The sequence below is a fragment of the Theobroma cacao genome, chromosome 9 (assembly GCF_053813885.1).
Source record: "Theobroma cacao isolate CCN51 chromosome 9, ASM5381388v1, whole genome shotgun sequence".
Taxonomy (NCBI): Eukaryota; Viridiplantae; Streptophyta; class Magnoliopsida; order Malvales; family Malvaceae; genus Theobroma; species Theobroma cacao.
Window position 1 is genome coordinate 2,975,533 of NC_142647.1, and position 13,960 is coordinate 2,989,492.

Consider the following 13,960-nt stretch of genomic DNA (forward strand, 5'->3'; position numbering starts at 1 on the left):
TGTGGAAAAGACACTAGACAATATGATTATCAGCAAGACTATTAGAAACTGACGACGTCCCATGCATTATTGTTCATATTACTCTGTTAAGTATGAGAACAGTAAAAAGCCACCCCAACAGCTTTCTATTCTACAACTAAAGTAAAGCTAGATAGGAAAAAAGGCACTAGAAAGATCAAACTTAGTATTTCCTGTAAGCTAACTCCAGCACGGCCTCAGCTAGATTGTTCTCTTCCTGAATGCTCTGAACCCAATTGGCATTAATGTTGACCCGCTCAAGGCTCTGCTTCAACGTTCTGGCAATTGAATGCTTTGTCCGGGTTGCAAAGAACTCCTCCACTTCCTTCACTTTCTCAAATGAAGCAAACTGTGTGCAAGACAGACACGCAAGGAGGAAAGATTAAAGAAATAAAAAACACACACACACAATTAAAAAATGATATTCATGATCACATATAAATGGTCCCTCTATAGTGAGGGGTAAAATTAAACAAGTAAAACAGAATGCATAACAGACAAAACACAAATTGAGATTATAAATTATGATTAAGTTAGAGAGAGAGAAGGCAGAGCAGGGCACAAACCGGTGAGACAATTGCACTGACAAAGCGAGTTATCAGAAATCCACTTCCATATGTTTTTGAGATGAGATCCCAGTTATCCTGTATTCACATCATCAGACAGATGAGAAGAATGTAAAGAGGCAAAGAATAACAGGGGCTAAAATCAACAATATTTATGTTCTTTATATTACAAAAACTGAAGATCCCACAAGATGATGTATTGCCAAAACATTGGTTATTCACCAGCATCATACGTTCCTAAACCGTCAAGACTCAAGACACCCTTTTCTCCAATAATCTCTGCATCTTCCCCCCTCATCCAAAAAAGAAAATCCCTGATTGCTAGTATTACCTTGAGCCATGTCCATGCAACTTCACGTCCCTCCTTGCTAACAGCAAGTCCAAACACAGCATCTTGGCTGCGAACCTGAACAAAAGGGAAAATGTTATTCAGACCATCAGAGGAATTAGTTTATTAAGATCAATGGTAACCTTTCAACAACAGTTAGAATACCTCAGGAGACAGTACAAAGTTTAGAACTTCAAGAACTATACCCTGATCCGGACAAGATGCCAATGAGCCTACAGGAAAAACAAGTAATGTAATTGTCAAATTCATAGACTCAACCATCTGCATCACAATGGCAAGGATTTGTCACTACCTAAAATGCGAGTTTTCTCCTGGCTTAGATCCGTCTCTCTATAAACTCTCAAAAGAGACTCAAAACCTGCTCTGTCAGAGGAGTTGACTTGCTGCATTACAGCTACATATGCTGCCTGCAAGCAGAGAAAATAATAGTTAGCAGGTGACTATAAAAAGGGGAACAACTGTTTTAACTAATCCTTCACAATCAACAACCTTTCTTATGTCAGGAGGGAGCAGTGGTGAGTTTCTGTCATTCAAGAATGCATGAAATCGCCTCATTGCTTCTGTCAGTGTCTCCTCATGCCCAAGCATAGCAAGGGCAGTCAAAATTTCTCCTCTCAACATTGCATCCAGATGACTCTCACCTTGTTTAGCATCCCAACCAAGCTTCCTGTTAGAATTAAAACAGAAAAAAGAATGTCAAAGTAAGAAGCCAATCTTCATGGATTTATACTGCAGAGTGCTTTCCACTTGGGTCAAAAGATGCAATGAGACTAGGTCTCCATTTGCTCATGAAGAACCAAAAAAATCCTTTCTCCCTTGAAGCTTTATATAGTGGTCAAAATATGTAATAAGACCAAGTTTCCACTTGCTTATGAAGATTAAAAAGAATATGTTCTCTTCATTCCTTTGGTCAATTAACAGCCTCCAGCTCAAGCACCTAAACAGGTTGGTAACATTAATTCTTGTTTTAGATGAAGAATTAAATTAAATAAAATTGATGAGCTTCTCAACCAGTTCTCAATAGATTGTCATGTGTTGCCAGTGTTACAATCCAACCAGATTTAACATACACTTGAAGGCATCATAATGCAGCATGTCAAGCAGTAATTAAAATCACAAGGAAACTAGCATCCATATTTGAGATAACTTACTCAGCAGAATATTGGAAAAGGTTAACAAAAAATTGTTTAATGTCATCCATTAGTTCAGGTTTTGCATCTGCTGCAATTCTCCCAACCTTATACGTTATCTGCGAAAAGCAAAAGCCAGAATCAGGACTCAGAGCACAATGAAATCAAATTTAAACAAGATAAGAGGTGAACAGTACACTTATCAAGTTTGACAACACAGTATACTCAAGTTCCTCTCTGTAGGCACCCATCAAGGTAAGCAAGGAGGTCAACGGCAGCTGGCGTGCCATACAAAGTGCAAATGAATCATCAAGAATGCCTGTAAAAGGAAGAAGTAATGTTAACTTATCTCTTTTACCATTCAAGAACAATATGCGATCTAATGAAAATATTCAAATTACCAAATCTGTCAGTTGCAGTCAAGTATTTGTTTTCTATTGCATAACGAACTCTAGCTGCAAGTTCCTCATCATATTTCACCCGATAGAAGCCAGTCTGATCCACATTAAGCTTTATCCAAAAATGCGCTATACCACTTTTGTTGCTGTCAGAAAAGAACTCCTTTACATCATGAGTTTCAGACTTTGTTTGTAACAAGAAGCTTTTCTTCTTGTCATATGACCCACAACAAAAAGTTACTGGGACAATCCACTGCCCATCCCCATGGCAACCACTAGATAAGAATTGTGACTGCCATTCATCACATCAAGTGTTAGAACACAAACTTAACTTTAAGAATAACATCAAATAAAACCATCATAAAATAAAACAGCTGACAATGAATTTGAATTGAGAGGTACAATTTCAAAGTTTTAATTGAAGAGAAACCCCCAATCTTCCCCCACCTGGTCCACCTAACCAAAAGAATCAAACATAATTAAACCTGCTCAAATTCCAACTTCTGATCTTTGACTTTGACAGAGACAACTGGATAACCCTTCTGCTTTGTCCATGTATTCATTAGCTTGTTGACTGGTTCACCAGATCCCTCCTCAAGGGCAGCCCATAAGTCTTCAGTCTTTGCATTTGAGCATGCATGTTTTTTTATATATGAAGCAAGTGACCTCTGATTGCAGGAATGATTCACATGTGAATAAATCAAGTTAACTTTTGAGTTTAAGATATTCAAAGAAAAATTATCCAAATTTAAGTTCACAAATGCAATGAAGAAGATTGGAGTAAACATATGACCTCAAAAGCAATAATGAAATAAATAAATACAAATAGACTTTCCGTCTGTTTTCATCAGAAATAAATACTAATAAGATAATCTTAACACTTGGAAGGTTCAAAAGATGCAGGTAAAATAAAATCAATTGCACACACAAAAAAAATGCAACAATCATTTAGAAATCAGCTGATGAAAGAATCATGATACATGTAACAAACCAGACCAACCTGAAAGCATTCAGCACCTAAGTAGCTTTGTAGCATCCGGATAACTGATGCACCTTTTCTGTAACTTATAGCATCAAAAATTTCATCAATTTCACCAGCATGATTAATTTCCACCTGCAAAGTCAATTATTTTAAATATCAAATATTCTAGTAACAAGCAATCATACCAACCTTTCTAATGTAGAGAAAATAATCCTACTTTGTATCCATTTACCTCAATTGGGTGGGATTCTGCAAGCCCGTCCAACCTAAGACCATCAGTACATTCATCAAGAAACTGAGTCCATATTTTCCATTCTGGAAACAAGTAATCAGTTGCCAAGTAGCTCACCTGAAAATGCATAATCATTAGTTATGCAGTTCCTAGCACAAGCTTGTTATAGTAAATAGATATGGAGACAAAAAAATCTAAAGTGCCTTACCCATGTTGCAAAACCCTCATTAAGCCACAAATGTGTCCACCATTCCATTGTCACAAGATTACCAAACCACTGGTGTGCCAGTTCATGGGCCACCACAGTTGCAACCTTAACAGCAACCAAGTAGTATTGTCAAAACATTTTGTCTGATGCAGGATGAAATAATATGATAAAGATACCAACATAATTTACAAATTTTACCCTCTGCTTATTGGCAGCTGCAGAATGCTGCTCATCATAGAGCAAAGCTGTTTCACGGTATGTAACTAAGCCATAGTTCTCCATTGCACCGGCAGCAAAATCAGGAATAGCAATCATATCCAATTTGGGAAGAGCGTAGGGCACAGCAAAATATCTATAGAAGTTAACAGAATTAATTGCGAATAAATTCAGAAAATAGATTGGAAACAGTAAGCACCCATGTGAAAGAATGGCCGATAGTCTTCACCAGTTTGTATAGTAAGAGACATAAAATGTGGGAATAACAATCAATACACAAGTAATTGAATGATGAAAAATCAGAGAAAACATACTCTTTGTACAACTCTAGTGTCCGCACAGCAACATTTAGAGCAAATTTCCCTTGAGTTGTCTTCCCAACTTGACAGTATACTCGAACTTTAATCCCTGAACAGAGATACAGGTAAAATGTCAAGGCAATAAATAATAAAGTATGCCTGGGCTGTCAACGTAAGCAACAAATAACAAAGTATGATCTTACCATCTGATGTGTGATCTTCCACATAATCGAACAAACCAACAACAACTGCCACCAAATAAGTAGACATGATTGGTGATTCTTGATAAGAAACAGTTTTCAGAGGGCCATTCACTTTCTCCTCAACAACAGGCATGTTTGAAAGGGCCACTAGTTCAGATGGCACATCCAATGTGATCTTAAATGTAGCCTATAACACAAGTTTTGTCATCAAGCTTTGATGTCAAGACTAAACTTAACGAGTAATAAACAAGCTTTTAAAATAGATAAGACAATAACCTTGCAAGCAGGTTCATCCCAACACGGAAAGCATCGCCTAGCATCAGCTGGCTCAAACTGTGTAACTGCCATATTCTTCTTCTCACCATTATGCTCGTAAGTACTGAATGTCAAAATATCCTAAATTAGATAACATCCTACTCTTTTATTTACATCAAAAAGAGTGTGTGTGTGTGTATACAAGCATGAAATGGGTACCTTCTATAGAAACCTTTCATTCTGTCATTTAACACACCCTCAAATCCAATAGCCAAAACTCCCAGGCCCAGAGGAAGTGTCTCGGCAAAATCTAACACCAAAATCTCATCCTCTTCCACTAACTCTACTTCCGACGCCTCAAATACCTGCTTAACAATCAGTTACATCGAAGTAAGTTGACCAAATTTTAGTTAAACCAAAAAACAGATTACGAAATCTTACTTCGAATCCTAAAAATAACCTAAGTGAAGTGGAAATGAAGAAATGAAAAGCTCTAAAGCAATCAAATGTTGCTTTCAAACTAAAGGAAACGAAAAATATTTTTGTCGAGATCGAGGAGACCTTGGAAGAGTTACGAGGGGAGAAGCAGACGGAGCCGGGGTTGATGGAGAGTTCGGCGGCATTGAGGACGATGAAGCGAGTGCCGGCGACGATGTCGAGGTCAATTGAGACGGTGCCGGCGAATTTGCAGGCGGAGAGGTCAGGTTTCAGCCGAATGTCGTAGCGTTTGGGGATCGCGAATTTTGGAAGACGAGGTTGCTTCTTGAATTGGTCCATCTTTTCGGGGAGATGAGTCCAGGCGAGTTAGCGAGAGAGAGAGAGTGGAAATGAAGGGTTGGAGGAGCGAGGTGGTGACTTTATAGCTTGCTCTGCAAGAGTTTCGAATCAAAACGACCTCGTTTTTACTCTTCGGAAAAATGAAAATGAAGAATCGAACATATATATTTTCGACTTGCGGTATGAAATTTTTAATTTGAATGGTTTTTTTTTTACCTAATTCTAATTAAAGATTTATTTTATCAATTGAAATATTTTATAAATATCTTATTATTGATCTTAACATCAACCAGCCAATCAATCATTAAATCTTAGACTTTATTTAGGATAATATACTTTAATTGCAAGTTGATCAAATGTCTTTCTCACTCATATATTATGTTTTTATTCTTTTTTTCTTAAGGAATCTTAATGTACAATAAAATGAATAGTTAAGTGTTGTTAATTAAAGGAATCAATTCACTTAGAGTACTATAAAAGAATATGGAATAATGTCAAGTATTGTTCCTTTGCTTTCAAATAAGAATGTTAATGTTTATAGCTAAATTAGATGAAGCTCTAAGTTAAAGGATGGGAATCTTTGAAATACGAGGACAGAGTGCACTAAAAGATTTTTCGATATTCGATGCTTAGCTGAGACAGAAAGAGACACTTTCTAACTTCGTAATTTCTATTAGTGATTAATTTTCTTCTTCTAATTAATAGAATTAAATTGAAATCAATACAGATTGGACTTTATTTTATTTTTTAATTCTTAGATAAAACATGGTTAATGAGGAAATTATTTTGATTTATAAAGTTTTATGTAACAACTCTAGTTTAAACATTATTGGTATAATAATTTGTCGAGTCACTCATTCAAATCTTTTGTATATTTATTAAAATTATATAATCACAGTTAAAGATTATTATATAAGTTCAATATCTCATAAGTATAATACGAAAATCCTCACCAGATTGACAACTATTTTAATATTAATCGTAATGATTCGAGTCTAATTATTATTATTCTAATAAAATTTTGAGCTTAAATCACATTACGATTAAACTCAATTTTACAAATAATAATTAATTTAAATTCTATTATAAATCTTAATAATTATATATATTCACATACGATTTTAAAATCTTCCAATCAAATTCACTCTTACCATGTATTTCAATGCATTATTCATAAACTTTGAAAACTCTATCATATTCCTCAGATAAAATGATACTACTTTTCGGTATACATTAAGATAAAAAAAAATAGTATTCAGTAAAAAGTTAATTGTGTGAATAGTAATAACATGTGCACTAAGGAATCATAGAAAGGCAAGAACCTATATATTTTGACAAGTCCTTCTTTGTCTCAAAAGAAGGATGCTATATTCTTTGAAATTATTTACCGTTGTATGTGCTCCTTTTACTGTGTTGTTCTTATCACGACGGAATCAAGTACCAAGTTAAAAGTTGATTAAGACCTCTTAATTAGTAGAATTGAAATGTTAAACCTTTAACTTAATTCAAAATTACAGGATATAGGGTAAGAAACAAAGTGAAAAAAATAGATTGACATAATATGTGAAAAAGTAATTAAACTATTCAAAAAAATTAAATAAATATTTATGTTTTATTATATTTAATTAATGTTTCATATTTTTATTTTAAATAAAATAAAATATTATAATTAATAATTGATTAATTATTTTTAATCAAAATAGCGCATATAATCATTCTATATCTAACATGTCAACATATCATATCATATGATATAAAATGATAAATGATAATTTAATTAAGAATAATTAATTAATTTTTAATTATAAGAGATTATTTGGTTCAAAATAAAAATATAGAATTTAATTGAATGTCATTAAAAAATTTACTTAAATATTTTTTTACTTTTTAATTAAGCCAAATAAATATTAAATTAAAAAAGTGATTAAAGATTTAAATCAAAGTTAATATGATTCTCAATTTAAACAATATTCTCATAAAAAAATATGTGACTACTCTTTTTAAATAAGAACTAGAGTGGTGCACCGTTTCGCGTGAGTGTTGAATTTTTTATTAAAAATAATTTAAAATTACATAATATTATAAATAAAAATAATAATAATTAAAGAGAAATAATTTGAAATTTAAGAATGCTATAAATAATAGTTGTAATGATAATATAAAGATAATTATTTAAAAAAAATTAAATATTTTCTCTTCTCTTATTAAGTACAAATTTTTATTTAAATAATCTTTTTGAAAAATATTTGATTTTTTAGATCTTAATATATGCTAATGTTGAAATAATCATATTTTGGTAATTGCATGATTCTAATAGTGAAATCAAATTCATATTGAGAAAATATAATATTTTAAAAGTAATTATTGATAAGCTACATAATTGATACAATAAAATTATTAAAATAAAATAAATATTTTTTGAAAGTTAAAATAAAATGAATATTAATTATACTTATTAAATTTTTTTAGTTTTAATGATGAAATTTTCTAAATAATCTTCAATTTTAATTAAAACTTTTTTATCTCATGCCTTTAAAATTATTTAGAATTAATTCACCTTATAATTTCTATCATATCTCATTAAAAATTAAAAATTTATTTCACGTTAAACTTGGATGAAATTCACAAATATCTATTAAAAAATTTTATTTTTGTATTATATTTTATAAAAAAAATATATCTTAATACATAGAAGTATTGTTAGCTTCAATTTTCTGTGAACCAAAACACCATCATTCAACGTGGGAAAAACCTCTTCTAAAGCTAAATAGAAAAAATTTATTGTTGACAATCTTTATGCAACCGACTCCACAAAAATCATCTCAAAAATTTTTTTAATTAATTATTTTAAATTAATCACATATCAATAAAAAAAGCCACAAACGTGATCAGATGTGAGAGCCCCTTTGGGGCTTCCTTTACTTATGTTATAGATTTGGAAACAAATAGTCTAAATATTAGGTTTTTTTTTTAATTTTTTGGTACCTAAGTATGACCATTATACTGCTACTATTAGTAGTCTAAAAAAAAAAAGGTGTAATTGAAATTGATGCCATCGTCAACTGCGGCGAAAGCCTGGGTTGCGGAAGACCAGAAGAGAAAGGAGGGAGATAAGCTTTGGGTGAATCGTTGGCAACTTTAGCAGCTAATGCGAAATGGGACTGAGCAAGAGAGACAAGAAAAGCAGCTCCACTGCAACATCGCCTTGTGCCCATCTCCGAGCTGCTTACCACAATTGCTTTAACAGGTCGCTTCTTCTTCTTCTTTTTCTGTTTCCTCTTATTACTCAATTTCCCTCAAACCCTTCTTAAGCCGTAGCTTCCTCTCTCAACTGCAGGTGGTACTCCGAGAAATTTGTGAAGGGTCAGTGGGATAAAGAGGAATGTATTTCTGAGTGGCAAAAATATAGAGCTTGTCTCTCTGTAAATCCCATCTTACTTTTTTGTTTTTGGGGTTTTTCCCCTCTGGAATAAATTGCTTTCCTCGTTTTGTTTATTTGGTTTTGTTTTGTCGGACAGGAACATTTGGATGACAAGCATCTAAGTCGCTTCTTGGAAGCTGAAGGTCCTGTTGGATATGTTTTTCAAGAGGACAGTGGAAACCCAGTGGAGAATACTGCTAAATAGTGGCAAAGAGTTGAAGCTAACTCAATTGAACATTTTCATTATTTTGTCTATTGTGATTCCTTTTAATTGCATTATTTGAAATTTGATAAACTTATGTTCAAAGAAACATTGTGATTTATACAGCTGATGCTAGAGGAGGTTAGAGAAATATTATGGATAGGTGGTTGTTACTTGTTAAGATCTCAGGGAGGAACTGAATTATAAGTTATTTAATGGAACATAGACATAATCCGAATAGAGTCATTAGATAAAGTAGATGTAACATTGTTGGTGATGCCTGTCTCAGACAAATTGTGGTAAGCACTCCTAATAGCACCTTGATTCAGGTTGTTGATAGTGATCTGAGACAGGAAATTTAATCAGAAACTGCTACTGGTTTCAATTGGCTGCCACCTAAAACTGACACATTTTGTTTGAGTGCACGATGTATTACCTATTATGTGTATATCATGGGAAGCTTTACAAATTGTGCTCTGGTCATTGAACCAATTTGTCCTTGTTTAGTCTCACAACCTCAGACAGACTACATATAAGTAGCAGTAACACCATTGCTTCTTCTCTACTATCTTCTAAGTTGAGCATGACCCCATGCTACATCATATTTTTCTGATTTTGCTGGATTTTGATTCTACATTGTTTGGACAAGCTCTTGATTTTCTTTCACCCCTCCGAAATTTGTGCATTGTGTCAGTTAAAGAAGACAGAAAAGTCTTCCAGTCATCATCTCATGTTCAACACATATATCATGAGATGTTGATTTAAGTGATGTCTACTTCTGAAGGAAGAAGCATTGTCAGGAAACTTTGTTTTGGACTATGATTTCTATTTTCCACCTTGCATTCCTTTTATGCTGCAGTTTTTATGTGGATCACCTTTAAGAAAATCACAACATCTAGCTGAGTGGTGAGTACCTCACGTATTATCAATTATGAGATGTAACGAAATGTTGTATCTGCTAGACGTTTTTATTTACTGCATGATAAGCTTTCTTCTCTCTGTTAATGGTTATTTCCTTTTATTGACTAAGGTAATTTTGGTTGTTTCTTCAGGCAATCAACATATACCATTTGTTAAAGCTGGTTGCAAGTAACAACCATCCTCAGTTGCAGATATTAATGATACAGCTACTCGCATGAAACTGGTTAGTTTTTGCTTAAATTGCCCTGAGGAGTAGTTTAGTTGTTTCATTTTATAGTGAGGATTTTGGTAGATAAGAACTTGATAGAGAAGGTGAAAAAATAAAGCCCAGTGTCGAAGTACTTGTTAAGATAGTTGAATTTGTTATCTTTCAATAAAAAAGATAGTTGAATTTGTTGGTTCTGATTCAGGAAAACTCAATTGGTATTGATTGTGACAAGGAAATTCATTTGATAATTTTAATTGACCAATATGAATTTTGATGCAGACGTTTATTTTGCTGAAATTCATGATAAGCGTTATTATTTCTATTCTTATATATCATTTCAGTAAAACTTCACCATAGGAGTAAAGATCCAGGGATGTGTGATCAGCGGGGAGATCCAACAGAAGTCTTGTACCTCTGTTAACAAAAAAGACCCTTTCTAAACTCCACAAAGTTTCAATCTCAAACTATTTTTGTTTCGTTGCATGAATTTAAATTATGCACTCTCCACTTTGCTCAATAGATAGTTACATCTGCAACAGTCCTGCCTTTAGTCACCCAACACAGTCCAAAAACATGTCAGGGTAAGACTTATTCTTAATAATGAAAGAGCTTATATTGATATCCAGGCCTTAGATATTCTCCTATATTATGTATACTCCCTGAACTCCCACAAAGGGGCACTGGTTAAAATTGAAATTAAACAATAGTAACTAGTAAGGATTAACTTAACAAATAAAAAACTAGCAAGGATTACTAACATATAAGATAACAGCACGAAGTAAAACATTGGAAAAAATAGGCTATTTTGGTTCCTGATGCGGTTGTTACAGCTTTCTTGGAATACAAGAGCCCTGGAAGACCAATTTCATCAGGTATGAATATGTTATTCAACAATTCTGGAGTTCCTGTTATAGAAGTAATAATTGCATATAGCAGCCTTTTATTGCAAAATGAACATACTTTTATCCTCCAATGTTGGTTTCAGGTGGAAAGGAGCATTGACTGCTTCATTTCTTTTTGAATAGGAATAGTGCAACCATCCATTCTTCTCCATTATTGTATCCAAAAAGTTCTGCAACAGCGATAAAGAATGTTCTCCAATAGACGGTCCATTTGACAGCCTGATCCTTGCCATAGGTTGACTCCATTATTGGCTTAATGGAAGCCAGGTTGTGGTCCATTCTCTTGAGCCACTCTTCACTGCAAAACAAATTTTCTATGAGAACATTCAAACTTTTAACAGGGAAAGAACTTTTCTAGCCTCAAAGTTCATTCTTAAACAAATCACTATAGCTGTTGTTAGTGTCTGATGAATTTTGGTTTTACAGAATAACTTCTCTCACCTAGTCTGTGCATAATGTTTCCCATTCACAAGCCAATGATTGACAACAGAAACATCATCCTGCATACATATGATGAACAAGAAGCCATCAACAAGTGATTTAGCCCATGCTCAAATATGCATATTCCTTTACATGGTTAGGCATCATGGGAAAACTTTTTTTTTTTTCCTTTATTAGTCAGGAATAGTCAAAATCAAGTGCTGTTGATCTCAATTTTCAGAATTCATATCATATATGAGATGCAACAAAACCGCAAACTCCATCGTGTGGAGTGTAAACCTTACCTGGAAATAAAGAAGCAGATTAGCTGAAGGCATTGTACCTCCTGTGAAGAAGTACCTAGTTATCCAGTCATCTTCATTTATGTCCTAGATAAGAATGTTTGAGAAAATACTGTCATATCAGCTAAGAGCCTTATAATTAAAATAAGTTCATAAAATTGTCTGATGTCTACTTATTGCCTAAACCCATATTAGCAATGTCAATAAAGGTCACGCAGCAGAATCAATTTATATGCATACCTCAAAGTGGTAAGCAAATGCTTTATGGCAGAAATAATGAACAAAAAGAAGACTATCCTGTTTCATCCACTTGGATAGCGTCTTGAGAAGATCCTGATAGTTCTTCATATGCTGTTAAAAGAAACCACAATTAGTTTAATTTCCAACTATCAACAGTAACTCTGTGTAGTAGCACGTACTGACAGCAAAAACAATTAACCTCAAACATTTCAATGGAATATATCCTGTCGTATGATGCCTCCATTTCAAATGAGCTTATGTCTGCAACAATGATCTCCACATTCTGTAACTGATGATCCCTGTTAAGGTAACAAAAAATAGTTTCAAAACTCAAAGCAGTTAACATGTTAATACTATCATTTATACATAGCAAGTAGCATATTTACCGGCATTGCTCCTCTATAAAAGCTTTCTGTGTGGTGGAATTGCAGATTCCTGTGACCCTGCAATTGGGATATTTCCGGGCAATGTGCAGAGAAAGTGAACCCCATCCACACCCCACATCAAGAACTGTGTGCCCATCTTTCAATTGCGACCTCTCACAGTACAGCTCTAACATTGCTTCCTCAGCATCCTCCAAAGTTCTCGACCCATCAGAGAAGTAACAACAACTGCATCATTCCATACATGACAACCATGTAAGTCAATAACTATAAAACACAAATATCGAACTCTTCCAACTTGAAGAACGTAAAAGGAAACAAAGCACCTGTATTTGAAGTTCTTCCCAAGAACCAACTTGAAGAAAGATGTTGGCAGTTCGTAATGTTGAGTTTTAGGCTTATCTGTCTTGATAGCTATAGGCATCTCCTTTAAAGCTGCAATGTCAAATTAACAAACAGGTCAATGGAACACAACAACATCAAATCAGGGTAAGCCAAAAAACAGAAAAAAATCAAAGAAAAAGTTACTATAGCATTTAACAAATGTACGTACAGTGAGCGAATTGGAGGAGGTCAGAGAGTTGGAGTTCAATGGAGGGTCTATAACCAGAGCGGAGACGGCTAGCCAAGAGCAACCGTGTTAGCCTCCTTATAACAGCATCAGGCAGCAAATTCCGCTCCAGAGAAGCCAACATCAACCGCACCGTTGCATCATAAGGCGCCTGCATCATAATTTTTCCGTCTGCTGAGAATACAAGTGCTTCAATTATCTGTTGGTGTTGGGTAAGATACAAAGGATAACCCTAGTTGCCGTCTATGGCTGGTAAGCTGCCTAAAATTTGGCGTCACGGACATGGGGCTTTTGGGCTTTGTCTTGGACCTTTCTGGTAGGTAAATGGCCTGGGAATCAGAATCATAAATCCAGATCTTTTCATTAGTAAATGGATGTTAGAAAACTCACAAGAAATCCAAAATGACAAGCATTTGACATGCAATGTGTAAATTGAGTTGAAATATCACCAATCAAGTAAACCCACAATAGGAAACTCAATTGATAGAAAACTGAGTGAAATCAATCAAAACATCTAAAGGAAAAGTTGAAGGATATAGATTGAAAACTTTAATTTCCTGGTTGTAGTAGATTAAAACAAACAAAGAATAACCTGTCGGTGGATGATGACACGCTAGTGGTCAGCCCTGTAAATACCCAAACGAAGATCACTATTGTTCATACTTAGCAATCTAACGGCAAGAGAACCCATTCTTTAGATAATAAGATGAGATCGACGACACTGTATCCGAACTCTATTATAAAATTAGATATAGAA

General features: G+C 34.0%; 3 protein-coding genes across 3 annotated transcripts; 1 reads left to right on the top strand and 2 right to left on the bottom strand.

Moving 5' to 3' along the window:
• Positions 1 to 41: 41 nt before the first annotated feature.
• Positions 42 to 5,689, bottom strand: LOC18588104 (aminopeptidase M1-like). The gene is made up of 19 exons (XM_007012297.3): positions 5,418 to 5,689; positions 5,076 to 5,221; positions 4,878 to 4,980; positions 4,602 to 4,788; positions 4,414 to 4,507; positions 4,082 to 4,235; positions 3,884 to 3,988; positions 3,676 to 3,792; positions 3,462 to 3,575; positions 2,947 to 3,129; positions 2,465 to 2,753; positions 2,261 to 2,382; positions 2,085 to 2,182; positions 1,423 to 1,600; positions 1,226 to 1,340; positions 1,078 to 1,145; positions 916 to 990; positions 585 to 662; positions 42 to 367 (listed from the first exon to the last, which is right to left on the bottom strand). Exons 1-19 carry the CDS (start codon positions 5,631 to 5,633, stop codon positions 182 to 184), a joined length of 2,628 nt encoding a protein of 875 aa, XP_007012359.3. The 5' UTR covers positions 5,634 to 5,689; the 3' UTR covers positions 42 to 181.
• Positions 5,690 to 8,623: 2,934 nt separating this feature from the next.
• LOC18588105 (protein phosphatase) lies at positions 8,624 to 9,511 on the top strand. Its single transcript, XM_007012300.3, has 3 exons — positions 8,624 to 8,880; positions 8,971 to 9,055; positions 9,152 to 9,511. The coding sequence occupies exons 1-3, from the start codon at positions 8,789 to 8,791 to the stop codon at positions 9,257 to 9,259; spliced, it is 285 nt and encodes a 94-aa protein (XP_007012362.2). The 5' UTR covers positions 8,624 to 8,788; the 3' UTR covers positions 9,260 to 9,511.
• A 1,462-nt stretch (positions 9,512 to 10,973) lies between these two features.
• LOC18588107 (S-adenosyl-L-methionine-dependent methyltransferases superfamily protein) lies at positions 10,974 to 13,947 on the bottom strand. Its single transcript, XM_018127146.2, has 9 exons — positions 13,796 to 13,947; positions 13,186 to 13,532; positions 12,959 to 13,067; positions 12,636 to 12,860; positions 12,449 to 12,548; positions 12,250 to 12,360; positions 12,013 to 12,096; positions 11,729 to 11,787; positions 10,974 to 11,585 (listed from the first exon to the last, which is right to left on the bottom strand). Exons 2-9 carry the CDS (start codon positions 13,361 to 13,363, stop codon positions 11,393 to 11,395), a joined length of 1,059 nt encoding a protein of 352 aa, XP_017982635.2. The 5' UTR covers positions 13,364 to 13,532; positions 13,796 to 13,947; the 3' UTR covers positions 10,974 to 11,392.
• Positions 13,948 to 13,960: the final 13 nt, after the last annotated feature.